The sequence below is a fragment of the Bicyclus anynana genome, chromosome 3, assembly GCF_947172395.1.
Source record: "Bicyclus anynana chromosome 3, ilBicAnyn1.1, whole genome shotgun sequence".
Lineage (NCBI taxonomy): Eukaryota > Metazoa > Arthropoda > Insecta > Lepidoptera > Nymphalidae > Bicyclus > Bicyclus anynana.
This window is the reverse complement of record NC_069085.1, coordinates 17,071,943-17,087,815: the sequence shown is the minus strand read 5'-3', so window position 1 is coordinate 17,087,815 and position 15,873 is coordinate 17,071,943. Positions and strand designations below refer to the sequence as shown.

Genomic DNA, 15,873 nt, shown 5'->3' with positions numbered 1-15,873 from the left:
ATACGACGCTTTAAAAAATTCATTATTAAAAAAATTAAATAACCCGACTGCTGGCAAGGTTAACAAAATATAATTCAATGATATAGTATAATGCAGAACTAGTGACTTTATTACAGTCGTAACCCATTATTATTGGAAAGTTTTGAGATGATTTCTATTTTTTAATGGATTCTAAAATTTGAAGGTTAGGCCTAACCTAACCTAACCATAACTTGAAAATAAAGACAATTTTAATCTAACAAAATAAAAAAGCTACTAACTAAAGTAAAGATGAAAAAGATAGTATGACTAACACTGTTAATAAAGATAATATCATGCTCAACAATGTTAATAAAAGTCTAATATTTCCAGTTCACAGTACATATCCCGGGTGTTCATAAAGACAGAGATGACGCTGAAGTCAAAGCAGGTGATCACTGGGTCGCGGCTGATGAGGTCGCGGTCCTCGGACAACCTGCCCACCAGCCAGTCGCAGGTCAACATACAGATGATGTCGCACACACTCACCATACGCGAGGTACGTCACTCACTTGCACACACACACATACACAAATAAACTAATGAGCGTAATCTTTTACATACAGGACAAGCCGATGATGAAGATTATAAATAATGTGGAAGCCAAAGACCGATCAGTCTATTTTATAAGAATTGTTCAAGTTTCAGGAATTGAAATTATATAGAACTATTCTATAGTAAAACATTTTTTGTCGTTGTAGTACCTCTAGATATCCAAATATTCAATTCAGCTATAAGCTGAAAGGCTGATTAAAATGGCAAAAAGAACTTGACTATTTATCGGCTCGGCCTTTGACTAACATATATGAACAAATTGGTAGCTATTTTAGTAACTCCTGAGAGTAATATATTTAAAGCTAAGAAAATGGGAATATATATTGATGAGTTGCAATTAATTTTTGTGGTAAATGGTATCCCATGCTTTTTGACCTATTTATTTATAAAAAAAATATATATATTCGATCGTGACATTTAACCGATGCGAACAAAGTTCTAACTACACCAAATGCACATCCACGCCATATTGAAAAAGGTTTTTATGTGAACGATATGAAAATAATATTGTGTATTAGAAATCATTTTACTTGGTTTGCAGAGAATGTCTGAGGAAACGTGCAAACAGATGGTATCGTACACGACAACATTAGGCGTGGCTTTCGCTTTTCTTTCTCATTCAATCATTCGGTTGCGTTTCTAACACAACTAACTTCAATGACATCGAATACTTAAGATTCGATGAGACAAACCATGAGTCTTAATTTCTTGTAAAATATATTTTATCCTTTGTCTCCTTTCCTTTATGTCAAATCCACTTTTTTGTTATGTTCAGATCTGTGTAGCGAAAGACTTTGTGAATACTTGTCATGTTGTGTCCTATCGATGTTATCATTGTACTCGACACGATCCTCATCAGACAACAGAACAACAACAACAACAAACAACACTCACACAAAAAGTGTTTCAAGATCATTGCATCGGCTTTGAATGGTTTTGTTACTATTTGCGTTATCCTAAATGTTTTGATGTGTTGTATTCGCCAAGTGTCCAGAATTTTGATTAAGTTGTGATATTAATATGTATTTAAGTTGATATATTAAGAAATATGGCATGCGTGTGAGATGGAGTGAGGTGGAGATATCGTGAACTGTAAGTTTTGGTGTGACGGGCAGTTGAAAATAGCTTGAGATTATTAACACCATGTGAATAGGTTTATTAGTAATTACGTGACGGCGCATGTAACCGATTGTTTTGTGTGAGTGCTAACTTTTGTGTCGATTTTCCCGTTAGGGCTCACATTCGCCCGGCCCGCGCGCCCTTTCGATGGGTGTTTATCCAATCCAAGCGATCAAGTCGCAGATTCTTGACCAGAGTGAAGTAAGATTACGTAGTATTGTCACCAACAAACTTCTAAATGTCGCCGTTTTTTGAGCTTGCGACCATCATCGATGTTTAGATGCACCGCTTGCCTCTTTAGGTGTTTATTTATTTTAATATTGAAGCATACGCTGCTTTTTTTTTTAAATATTCCTCCAGTTCGGTTCGCTTCGATTTTTTGTTTTACATTACGATATTATTTTGCATTGTTGTTGTAAATCTTAATGTGATTGTTGATTCAGATTTTGTTATTTTTAATATGTGATTCTTAAATTCTATTTTGGGTTTCCAATTTTAATATTTTTATACATTTGAATTTGATTTAAATAACATGATTTATAATTAAATCTGAAATCGACGACAGCTTGAGTTTTGCATGAAAGCTCGGTTTCCCCAAATCAAAGGACTTCCATTGTGCTAGTGTCATATCCCTAACTGAGTCGTTTATTGTAGGCCAAGAAAATAAGACTGCAAAATAATAGTAAATATATAACACTAGACATCAAATTTAAAGCTACCGTGCATAAAAACATTCTTCAACATTCGGAAAGACTATTCTCAAAACGTAGTGTCTTAACTCTTAAGTCACATCAGTCGGATCCTATGCATTATCATCTAGGAGTGTTCACAGAGCCCACGATCCTCTCACCTGGCCCTGTGGTTCCCATTCCCTAACGCGGTGTTCAAGGATCAGCGCCAGCATTCTTCAGACCTACGTCAGAAGGTTCGACTAGGGATCAATTAAATATCACTATTTATCTTGGGGTTATACTTGGTAGCTTGATATAATATTTGGAAGTATGACGCCGTTTATATCTCTCTACGATTTACAGTTTACTTTTTTTATCATTATTTCAGGATTAAATAGTTCATTTAGAAGGCACTCTTTGGGCGTGGCAATCGCCATTAACAGTCTGATATTTTTTATTATTGAATAAGTAAATGTTTTTGAGAGTTCATTTAATTCAAATTTTATAATTTGGTCAATGTGACGGAGATTTTCTAGTAAGTTATAGTTTGTCATTACATATTCATGTTCTTTACACAATTCTAAGAGAGATATAAACACAAATTATATCGATGTTTAACGTCACCGCACTATTTCGGGTTGCAAAAGGCAGAGGACTAATAGACACACATTTCACCAACAAGTTCACATTAAATCCTATCATAATAATATTATTACTTTTATTATAATTCTATTGCTAGCTTTCTGGATTTTAGATTGTAGTTCCTTTTTTTAAAATAATATGTTTAATATATTAATCAGTAATATTCTTGTAATCGTCGGAGTCATTTTTGCCATCGACAAATTTATTGAACCTTCACTATTTGGGTTATTTTAATCTAATTCTCTCAATATTATTCTAGTTAATGCTGAAAAAATGGTTGAAATGTCTCCCGTATTAACATCCAACATTACATTATCGTTATTAAATCGTAATACTGCATGCGATGTCGTTTTGTCTGTCGATTTATATATAGCGAACTTAGATATTGTTTACGTGTTGTATAGATGTTTAAATTATCACCAGCACTTGGCACTTGTAGCGGTCACTAAAACGACACAACTAATGCTGTGATGTCGTAATCTTTGTTGTCTATTATAATATTAATGAGTATCTTTAATTAAGTCTTAGTGTTATTGACAATGTATTAGCCTGTTTTAATCCATTCTTTGAACTAGAGATTAGTGATATTTTAAATTAAATGCAATCGTCATTTTATCAACTAAATCAGTTTCCCTTTCTATTTATTCCCCTGAATTATGTAAATACACATCAATAGACACATCTTAGAGTTTGTTTTTTACGATTTGATCTGATTCAATTCTTATGATTCATCATTAACATTTATGTCTTTGCTTAGTATTTTTAAAAATGTTCATGCAATAATTAAATAAACTGAAAGCTTTATTTTTACGTGTTTGTAGATTAATAGTTATTTTTACATTAACTATTTCCAAATCCAAATCTGTGACTGTGGATCTTTTTATTTACAATGATAGAAATCATACAATTTTGATGGTGTTTTCCTCCGTAACAGTTTAATATTTTTAACGGTTGACCTTTTGTATATCGCTTTAAAATTCTTTATTAATACGTGAATATTCTTAGTTTATTAAAATTTAATAAAAAGTAGTTTACTGGAATTCCTTTAACTTGTCAGAATCCAATGGTAAATTAGCTTCTTGCATATAAATTGCTCATTCTAAGATACATTATTCAATTTAACTTCATCAAGATTATTCTATTTGTTAGAAATTACTACTTACAATGTCCAATGTACAGTTAGATATTTACATCTGAACTACTGGCTAAATGCCGCTTTAGATCATCGCACAAGCACAACACAAGAGCTATCAATTAAATGTGATTTTTAGATTGTCTTCTGTAGATATTTTTAAATTACTTGCCCTACTATGAAATAATTTATGTCCGCTTGCGTCGTCCGCGTGAATGTGGGATTTACACTATCCGCATAAATGCAGGGAATGAATTTCGAAATATATTTTCTTAACGGATGCTTAACAATCGGCGATGTCATACTTCAGCGCAATCCGTGACTTAAGCTGTATTTTTAGATCAGTCAGTAGCGGTGGTCTTTCATATATATACAAATAAGGAAGTCTGTTTACTTTCCAGCAGTTAGTATTTTTTTTACGGTCAATAGACTTGAACTTGGCTACAATAATGTCTGATGGAAAGCAATAATGAGATCTGGGGTAGGACGGGTGGCTTGCCTAGACACTGACTATAAGGTTTAAGGTAATATTGTCTACAGGACACATCTTTAAGTCAGTTGAATGAAAAACTCTTTGTTGTGCTAAAGCGGTAGTGTCAGCAATCATAATCGCGTGTGTTAGTTATTCGTAACTTCATAGTATGTCCACTATCGATAGTTCTACAATAGTTAACTTCATAGTATGTCCATTGTCAATAGTTACCTTCATTACAAACATTTGGACTTAGAGCCTTTGATAGACAGATCCTCATTTTATGAAGTCTAGAAGTTTGGCAGTACCAACCGCAGATACAGTAGGCAATCATGGAGTTAAGACTGAGGCTTTGAAAATAGTAGGTTTTAAGAGTCCAAACAATCAAACGTTCAAGTATAAACGTATTGTTTTATATTTTCCTCTGCAAAATTTGAGAAATCATCTCCAAGGCGTCAGTCACTTAGCTTTGCGGCAACCCTTCGAAAAACACAAATGAAGATCAATCTTTAAGTGTTTCTTGCGAAAGGATGTCATGAAGCTAAGCGTTGGCGACTGGAGACATGATTCCTCATTATATTATCTTGTAAATATCAATAAATTGCGTCTTATACTTGGACAATTGGGATCTGATCCTTTGAAGCGCCTATCTTCCAAATCCACCACGGCTGTAAACTCTATAATTGGCTACTGTACTTATTTATAGTGGGAACGTCAACTGACACACTTTCAGACTTGATGAGGCATGTTTGTCTGTCACTGGCTCTCGTTCCAATTGTTTTGGCTCGTGTTTCTGTATTGACTGCGCGTTCCAGCTGTTCACGCTATGGTCGTGGCTCCCGGTGCGCATCACCATGTACCAGCCGGTGCTGCTGTACACCACGGAGGAGCACGGCTGCTCCCTCACCACCTTCTACGTGAGGGTGGAGCATCATGAGCCCACGCTGCTTATGATCAAGACTTGCAATAACGAGGTGAGCTTTCTTTACATTTTCGGTATCTAGGTGATTTGATAGACCATCTGTCATTGCCTTAATAAAAAAAAATCAAATTACTTAGACTTTGCTTACGAGATTATTGCCAGGTGGAATGTTGAGTCAACTGTTTTTGTTCCGATAGTTGTTTCAGTCAACGGTGTAATAGCGAAAAGCTTCGACCAACAACAAAGCTTCTTAAGCTTTCGCTTAACTGTTGGATCAAGAGTCGGATGCAGAAGGCTGTGTGGAGGTTCCTCACTCTGAAGCCCTGACCGGTTGCTTGGGCACTCAAATGTCCCGCATTTCTTTTTATAAATTTTTAATAGTGTTTTGTGTTATATTTTGTATTTGTAACATTGTTAAAAATTTAAAAAAAAAATTAGACAAAATAAAAGCTGTGTATATAACGTGGAATGGGTTGCCACATTGCAGGTGTTCGGCGCATACTGTTCGACGCGGTGGTTCGAGCGCAACCAGAAGGACGAGCGCGGCAACCGGCAGGCCTACTTCGGCACCGGGGAGACATTCCTCTTCAGGTAACATTGTAGCATCAACAGTTCGACGGTAAAAGGGTTGGTCACCGAGAGGTGGTGGTTCAAGTCACACTCCACTTGGAGATTACACGGCTTGGCACTATTCCTTCCTTATTTTTTCCTTTAACAACATAATATTTTGATTTTGAAATGCTTCTTTTTTTTAATTTTTATATGTTTCTTTCTTATAGCGTAATTGTTAGCTATTTTAATGTTTTTATGATTCATTATAGCAGTCATTTTTAGTGCTTTTTATGACACAAAATAAATTTTGTGACTTGCACTTGCTAGGAAATATTTTAGTTAAAATGTTTTAGAATTTTAGGATATATCTATATCTACTGTAATTTCTTGACTTTGTACTCGAGCACCGTTATTTTCAGTTTTGATCATATTTTTGATGCTATTTTATCATTCCTGTGCTTCATTTCTAATTTATTTATTTTTATAGTAATACTTTATTAAGTTTATTTAGACTTAATTTTTTACGTACTTGTATTTTTGATTTATTTTTATTATTTTTATCATGTGTTTTATTCTGTTAAGTATGTAAGTTTAAGTATATTTTCTAAAATAAATATGATTTATTTTTATTTTATGCTTGTTTATGCTGTACTTTGTGGGACATTTTATTTTTATTTTATATTATTGTTTATTTATATTCACGGCTACAACTTTCTGCTTTTACCAATTGGTAAGGATTGTTTTACTGAATTGCTTTGTTCTGAATTATAAATGTGTATTTTTTCATCATATTTATAACAATTGGTAAGCATTTAGTTGTATTTTCTTGGGTTCTTCGGGTAAAGGCTTTTTTCGGTTGCTTTTGACACGCTATCTTTTCGCTTTCGCACATGAACAAACCACATTTACCACACTAACTATAACTACTACTTATTTATTATCTATGGTTATGGAAACTTTGCACAATAAACATAAACTAAACAATATTTTTTTGTAATGATTAAAAATAACAATAATTTATTAATTGCTAAAAATGTTTGTGTTACTTTAAGATATATACCAACATTATACAGGCTGTGCCGTAATTAATGGATAAAGCAGAAATCATAGATACACCAGCTGATTATCTAAAATTAATTTTATCAAATTAGTTTTAGATATTTGGATAGTGTATCTACCATTTGCGTTTTATTCAATAATTACGGGACACCCTGTACAGTACCAACGTCAGTTTGAAAGACAGTAAATAATTAATTTACTACACACATGCTATCTAATCACTATAATTTAGTTACAATGGCAAATTGAGTGTATGAAAAAAAATAGTACAATGAATAAATTTAAAATTATTCATAAATTCATGACTCAATAAATTAGTAAATGAGTTTTTAGTTGATTTTTAAATATCATATTTTCTATGCAGTTCATTAATATTGAATCAAGAAAACCATAACTCTTTGATGTGAAATTTTTGCTTTTTCGTCTATGGGATAATGTTTACATGAGGTTATATGATATACACAACTCACTTGGGTAACAATATATATTATTTATGAATTATCTATATATTTTCTATAGTGCTGCTAAATATATAGTTTCTTGCACTTATGATATCGCTTGCATTATTCATTAGATCTCTTTTTCATTGTAATTGTTGTTTTATTTATTTATTTTGCATCCATTTTGACTATACTCGCAATTTGACAATACATGGAAGAATTATACGTAGGTATATCATGTTTTAGTTTTTTTTTTCTTTGAAAGATGAACAGGATGTAATGATCTAATGTCAATGACAGAAAAACGTTACATTTAATGTTAATAAAATATGGATATATGAGTATCCCGTTGCAATAATAATTTCTCAGTAAACATTGTCATTGTGTAAATGTCCAAGTCTTCAAATATTTGATATAAAAATTATATTTTCGCGAGGGTTTCATTTTGGATATAATCAGTGGCGTGCACAAAGGTTTTAACTAGGGCAGGCTATATACGTTTAAAATGGAAAATTACTCCTCCAATGCAAATGAGTCCTTAGTGTATGCATTGAATTTACGCTTCTATGAAGTGCACGCTACTGTGTGTAAAGGCAGACGCGTTTGAGTGTGAAAAAGAAGGAGCGTCAGCTTAACTTTAATAAATTATCATATTCTGGTGCTTATTTAAACGGAAAACCTTCAATTAGGATTGTAATGAGGTCTAACTGGATTATTCTAGGACACAAAGTAATAGACAGGAAAAACTCACTTTGGCGTTGAAACAGCTCTCAGTATGGGTTTAAAAAAAAAAAGTATCATATACAAATTCGCGTGTACCATACACTTCGAGTGGCGGGGGGGTAGAAAGTGGTCGAATATTATCAACTCATAATCGGCTCACTGCTGAGCTCTAGTCTCCTCTCAGAATGAGAGGGGTTAGAGTCAGACTTCAAAACACGCAGATAATTAAAAAAAATTCTGGTATGCCGGTTTCCTCACGATGTTTTCCTTCACCGTATGACACGTGATGTTTAATTTCCTAAAATCGAACGCACTATCTCCTCGGCTATCACGGCTCTAGAAAGTGATCAATTACTATAAAATTACTTCAAATAACATTGTTTTTTTTTTGGCGGGTTTCTTAATAGCAAACATGCTAGCGGTGCGTGCGGTTGCGATTCTTGGAAGTGTGGACAGCGGTCTCTAAAGTTCGACGTGAGACAGAGGGAGATAGGTAGATAGAAGATTTCAGGAAGAGGAAAGAGACAGACGGTTTCCTTCGCGTTTTAATTCTCACCATATTGTTTGTGAATCGTTGCTAACTTAGTGTTTATTCACTTCGCTGGCCTCTGTATCCTGTATCACTATAAATGTTATATGGATGCGTTACATTCCTTGTAGCGTCACTGTGCTGACGTTCCTTTAGCTTACACACAGAAAAACGTTTGTACTGTTACATTACATGTGCCTAAAGCTAAACCTTCTTTCTGAAATATAATAACTATACTAGAACGATCTACTTGTAATTGTAACTTAAATGAAGAGCATTACATTAACACAATTCGACATTTTAATACAATAAGACAGACATACGCAACTGGCACGAAAACGAAATGGTTAGCGTGTATTCGCTTGCAGCCTTTACCCGGAGCGCGCCAAGTACCCGTGGGTGGGCTGCTCTCTGGCGGCGGAGGGCAAGGGCGAGGAGAGGGTCTCGCATGGCTCCGAACTCTTCATGGCCGCCGACTCCAAGATGATCACTATCGGAGGAGGGTTGGTATCCTTAATCCTCTGAATTGCACCTTTCAGCCTGCACCCCGCTCGTGCCAAGTATCCCTGGGTGGGATGCACGAAAGACGACGAGGAGGAAGTCAAGACCGCGCACGGGAACTCCCTTTTTATGGCAGCCGATAACACCATGATCACCATCGGTGGCGGGTTAGTACTGTAGCGGGTGATTAGGAGAATTACCATCTACGATTGCCAACTTGCAGTTTTCATTCATTAACAGACTGAGAAGCGTAAGGATGGTGAAACCCTGCACATCAATAACTCTCTTTAGTGTAGGCCATAATTTTGTGTTAATATTGCCCCTAACTCTTGCCCCACTCATTCTCCTCTAGACATGCTACATATGAGATAATAGAATATTCCTAAAATGCCATTTTCCAGCTTGTTAGAATATTTTACGGAACATTTTAGACTGTTGATGTAAAAAGACATAATATGCATACAAATCAAACTTCAATCAATTGTTTTTTGGTAGTATCCACCTAAAAAACCGTCACCGATAATTCATAGCACTACGCCTACAAAAATATCTTCATCTTGCATGCCTTCACACTAGCTACCTTAAAAATATTGAATTGTTTTATTATTTAATTTTGCAGCGACGGACAGGCGATATGGATGGACGAGAATATTCGGTTCGGCAAGACGGACCGGTGCTCCACTTTCAACAACCCTCCCCTCTGTCCCAGTGGCGACTTCGAAATACGCGTGCTCGAGGTTTACGGCTTCTCCGGCGCCTAGTCTATCGATATCGATACTCGATACGCGGCCTCGGACTCTACGGAGTGAAATCTCTACGGGTCGATAGTTCGCCTTCCGCCAGTGAATTCGCTCGAATATTCGCACATCGAACAAATTAGTCCTTATCTAGTGCAACGATTCTAATATAAAAAAAAGTATTATATAATTATACGTGCGATTGGGCGGATTCACTGACCACGATACGCTCAGCAAAACTTCAGTTAGCTTTTGGAACAGTGCACGCTACATTCGACCGCGCGACGTCGAGTCGTGAGCCGCACCAGCGTGCACGGTTTCGACACAAAGTGTTGCTGCTGTACGAGTGTTGGCCATACGTTGTGCGACTGCGATTACATCCGCAGAAATCAAAAGCATCTTTGTAGTTTATTACAAAGCGTTTATAAAATTTATATCTCCTAGATATATGTGCGTGGATTTTAATAGTATTTCGGTGTTATAAATATCGCGAGAGGACGTGCGATTGTCGTTACTTGCCGTCTCAACAGACTGTGTAGATTGTATTCCTATATTTATTCTACGTGTGACCCCCGTAGTTAAACGTTAACAGTTAACACGCCTGTCCGTTCAAGACAACGAACCGGGGAAATTAGGTTGTTTCTATTAATATTTAATCTATATTATAGTTGTCTGTGTGTTAAGTACAAATGGATGTGTCGTATAGTATCTACTCTCGGATGAATTATGTAAAGCAATATTTGCGGGGCTGGGACAGTGCAGCTTGCTCGTGTCGAGAACATTCCAGTGAAGGGTCAAAAGCTCGGCTACGTTGAGGGGGTGAGGGGTAGTGGACGCAAGGTTCAAAATTAATGGCAACGACAGTATTCCGTATCGTATAGTGGACTGTATCGCTTTAGGCTTATATTTAAATGTTACTCAAACAGTCGTCACTTGTCTATTGCTCACAAAATGTACCAAAGATGTTTATTGTAGTCTATCTGTGGGCGAATGTTCGGTGACACTCGAGTCTACATTCACTTTGGCTGCCGGATGGAATTGTCTGTGCAACTATTTATAATAATTTGTGCCGCTTTTGGAACCAACTCCGTCGGGTGGCAAAACTGTATGTGTATTTAACGGCCTGTGAAAGCTTTGCGTTAATTTTTGAGCAGATTTGGTAATTTTTGGATCGGTCAAAAGCATATCTCCACATATCGTATTAAATAGTTCAGATGATACGTCTCAATAAATCCATAACTGCGAGCAAATTAACTGATTTGTTCTACAATCAAAGTAGAGTCTACCAAACATTTGCCTGCAGGTTCTAAAGGAAGTTATAGAGTAAAAAATATATTATGAAATTTTATATTCACAAAAAATATCAATTCGTTACAACTCTTAATAATAATAAAATATAAATATAAAAGAAATCAATATTTAACTGTGTAGATTTGAAATTATTATGATATAAAAACCCAGTGGGATAATATCCAGTGACGTGTCTTTATAGAGGAATTGTCACTGCCTACTCAATAAATAATTTAAATGAGTTTAAGATAGTCCTGGTCGGTCGCTTTATTGATTTGAGGACGTGTCCCAATTTGGCAGTTGTCAAATTTGACATTGTGCAATAATTTCAAATTTGCTGTAATAATGAGGTTTCATTAAACGAAAGTCACCATCACCCACGCCACTAGTGACCCCATCAAAGCAGACACTGCCAGCACATTTGTCGTATAGTATTACCTTACAAATTATTAATCATTGTTCGAGGGCAATTGAATAGAGTAAACCTGACGTGCTTGTGTGCCAAAAATAGACCATTTGAAACCAATTCAATGGCTGGCACTGTCTATAGATGTTTGCTATATGTATGTCACCGTAAAATTGTAAATACCGTTATTTTATACCTAATCTATCTCGCGAGATTGTAAACTGTCGATAGATTGTGAACCGTAACATACTGCTTACAATTTAACGTGTTATTAAGTTATTTTTCGGTAGAATGTAAGGATTTTTTTTGTTTGTACGTTCAAATAATAAAATAGATTAACCTTCTGAGCCACTCAGGTTCCGGTTCCTAGGAGTAGTATATGGAGTTCACAATCTATTGACAGTCTACAATCTCGTTAGATAGATTATAAACCAACGGTATTTACAAATTAACGGTGACATATTTATATCATTAGGTCTCACCGCCAAAGTCGATAGTTCAAAAGCACTCATTACTTATTAGTCAATAACACAACAATGCATACCTACATATTACTGTGTACCAGTTAAATTAACTGTAGTGTTACAACAAGACAAAATAAAACATTAGCGGTGAGCTTTGAGGCGGGGGGTTTTCAGTTTGAAAAACAAATAGTTTTCTCATAGCGACTGTTATTTCGAGGTTAATCATGGCCACATTTGACCCGCCTCTGACTAGATTTTATGTAAAAAAATTTAATTCATGGCATATCTATAGATATAATCTTCGGTACAAAATAAAACAAAAATTATATTGCATAATAAGGATTGGTTTACAGAAACCAATGAAATTGATCTTTCTAGAGAGCGATACATTTGTAAGCATGCGACAGAGATGTATACAATGAGATTCTGAGCACGGCTATATATTGCAGCTATCCTACCCTAAATTTGTGTATGTTATGTGATACTAACGGTTTTATGAAGCATAAGAGTATATATTTTTAGCGTTGTAGTAAAGGTAACTGGAATACATACCCTTGTCAAAAAGTCACCCTCTGTTTTGAAACTAAAATTCTCTTTATTTTGCAAGTAGTCATTACAATTATTGTCACTTACGTTCGGTTCATGTAAGATTTTGTTTTAGCTACATCTTGTAAATATTTATTTTTAAAGGTCTCTACACATTCTGATTGTTTTTTTTTTTATTGAGACTTACGTAAGGAGCGTTAAAATCTTAAAATAAGATGTTTATTTTCGTCTACTTTATGTGTATTATAATTTATGATAGATTTATTATTATTGTTTATGTGTAGAGGCCATTGGTAGCTGAAAACAAACAGTATATCAGTTTAACTTTGTTTTTCAAAGTACCTGATTTTGACAGAAAATTGAGTTGTAGGCATAGAGAACAAACCAACAAAATTTTATATTGCCATTGAAATACACAGACAATCAGATCACTGAAATCAAAGTTAATCAGATGTATAAGTATTCGACACGGTACTACATGCGACATATAATTATGTTATGAAGACCTAAGACTTGTTTTTAAATTCAGATTATTTATATAATTTATTAAGTAGGTATACTATGCTTTAGACGGGGGTTACGCTTTCAAGAACTGATGTAAAGTCCATACATTTTCATCTGTCAAGATGATATGTGACGTCATAGGTAGATTGAGATCATAGACATTGTGAAATGAGCCTAATATACTTCGTTTTAAAGTCGTACATTCTGTATCATTGATTTACATTGTATTCTTGTTATGCTTACTTGAGTTATAAGACAAAAGGATCTAAAACGAGGAGAGAAAGCTAAATAATTATAATCTTATGGCTATTAGCACTCTTTGTATCTATCGATAAGATGTTGCAAGTAAAAATTCCTGAATGCGTAATCTCCGTCTAAAATAATTATGATGTATATTATTGATTTGCCTGTGGGACAGTGTTCCAAATTGGTCACATGTTATGTTTTAGGTAAACTATAATATTATTTGTTCGCTCATTTATTTGAGTAGCGCTGCCAACACACGGATCTTTTTGGCAAATTAATTAATTTTGATATATTAGTTAGAATGTACTCACTCAAACATACAAAAAAATATAAGATAGCGCGATAGACGATTTGCGAGTAGTGAAAAAATTTGCGATTACTAAACAGTTTCCGAATCATATTTTTTTTAAATTTAAATTCGGAATTTTTTTTTATTTTTCTTGTATATCGAGTACTGCCATAATATCGTCAACATATTAGCAATATTTGTACGTAAAAGGTGCCTGTGTTGCCAGCCACAGCTTGCGTGTAGACCGAAGGGAGCGCTAGCGTTGTTGCTGTGACCGCATTCTCTGTGATATTCAAATCATCACTGCAATTTGTGACATACGTCTGTCTCAAAACTGTCATATAGTACGAGATCCGGCATGAGAAATATATACCCTCACCAAGAAATAAATGATGGAAAATATTCACATTGACACATTGCACATAGGTTGTCCAGTTAAATTGCGGCCGAATAGTATTAAATGCTTGATTTTTTTTAATTTCTTTTAATTGGTTAATTGGGGTTGCCAGATATAAACAATCAATGTTATATAAATACCCTCATCTGTTATTTAATCGTATAATATGCCAAATGAAAGCTTATTTTAGGCTTAATTTAACTGTATTGTATTAGATCTAGTTCATGGTTTCCTAGATTTTGTATGAAAAATGCGTTTGCCTGCAATTTAACTAGGCAACTTATGTGCAATGTGCCAATGTGTACATTATCTATCTTTTATTTCATAGCACTAATAAATTAAATAACAGATGAGGGTACCTATATATTTCTGATGCCAGATCATAGACATATAGAGCATGTGGAAGTCAGTTATAAACTTGAATGTCAGAGAGAATCGGAAAGCTGTTAGCAGTTTAATCGTTGATCAGTGTAAAGTCTAGTCTTTATTCTGTTTTTTATTCTTTATCGGATATAATATAATATCTAAATATTTACGAATTGATATTTAAATGTGCGACTTTCGCTCCGCCTCGGAGCCTCCGCGCTCGTGGTTAGATAGTGTTTAAGTACATTTAATGTAAAAATATATATATGTATATGTAGTAAGGTGTTGCGCAGGACACTATATATTACAAAATCGTTCGTCGACTAGAAATGTTGAAAATGTTAAAAAAAATACATTTTGGTGTTCCCAACAGAGTCTAGGAATATGTCTATCGCACAATATGTGACATTTTTAGGCCTACAAATGTGTGTCTTGAGCATGTTCCTTGGTGTTGTAATCTCACACAAAATACTCTTGACATTCAAATCTTAAGATACCTCTCCAGGTCTAAGATGCATCAACGACATCAGTCCCTGTACCCAAGTGGCACGTCGATTCTCTCTCTAGAAGCTTTTGCGATCGTAGACAGAAAAACGATGTGCCAGATGGCTACAGGGGCTGAAGAGAAAAATACATTGTTCACCAGTAGACACCCCAATTAAATATGTCGCTATCTCTTTCATTTTGATGGGAGGAAATAGAAAGCAATATTTTTGATACACTGCTATTGGTCTGCAGTATTTTTTTTGTCTTCTTGAGTTCACTCGTCGCCTGTATCTTAAGCAAACTGTTAACAATAGGAGCTGTTAGTAATACCTTTGCCTTTTCCTAGAATAAAGAAAACAAAAGTAGGAACTGTAAATTTGGACATAAAGGTACCAAGCAAGTGCTCAAGACTGCACAAGCAAGAAACTCAATATTGAAACATTGGGCGAGTCTCCCCATAGACAAAGGTAAAGACAAGAAGTGATTTGTCTATGACCTCCAATGCGCAGCACCTTCTCTGTTCTCCCTTTCAGTATTTGTGGTGTAAGTTTTTTTTTTATGTGAGGATTATATGCGACGCGTGCGTGGGTTGTGTGGTGCATATGCAGCATATGCGCGCTTGAGTGCATGCGGGATGCTTGTTTTGTTAATGTACTGTTACATTCGAATAGTTTTCGTCCGCCGCCCGGGCGACGGTGTAAAACTCGTTTAAATAATGTAATGTAAATGTTGCTTTATTATGTCTACAAAAAATATATAATCCCATATACATATTGTGATTTTATTTACTTCAATCCTTACATGTAA

General features: G+C 34.9%; 1 protein-coding gene across 8 annotated transcripts in view; it reads left to right on the top strand.

Moving 5' to 3' along the window:
* LOC112048889 (GTPase-activating protein skywalker) overlaps window positions 1-15,837 on the top strand; it is a 113,074-nt gene extending 97,237 nt beyond the window's left edge. For 3 of the 8 annotated variants that reach the window (XM_052891370.1, XM_052891369.1, XM_052891371.1), the window contains 6 exons: window positions 352-517; window positions 2,525-2,617; window positions 5,425-5,583; window positions 6,019-6,122; window positions 9,203-9,337; window positions 9,955-15,837. In XM_052891370.1, coding sequence (XP_052747330.1) covers window positions 352-517; window positions 2,525-2,617; window positions 5,425-5,583; window positions 6,019-6,122; window positions 9,203-9,337; window positions 9,955-10,096 — 799 coding nt within the window. In that variant the 3' untranslated portion in view covers window positions 10,097-15,837. Of the gene's footprint in view, window positions 1-351; window positions 518-1,114; window positions 1,145-1,806; window positions 1,894-2,524; window positions 2,618-5,424; window positions 5,584-6,018; window positions 6,123-9,202; window positions 9,338-9,373; window positions 9,503-9,954 lie in introns of all 8 variants that reach the window. The other 5 variants (XM_024086588.2, XM_052891372.1, XM_024086581.2 and 2 more) reach the window with 5 other exon arrangements.
* The last annotated feature ends 36 nt before the right edge of the window (window positions 15,838-15,873 follow it).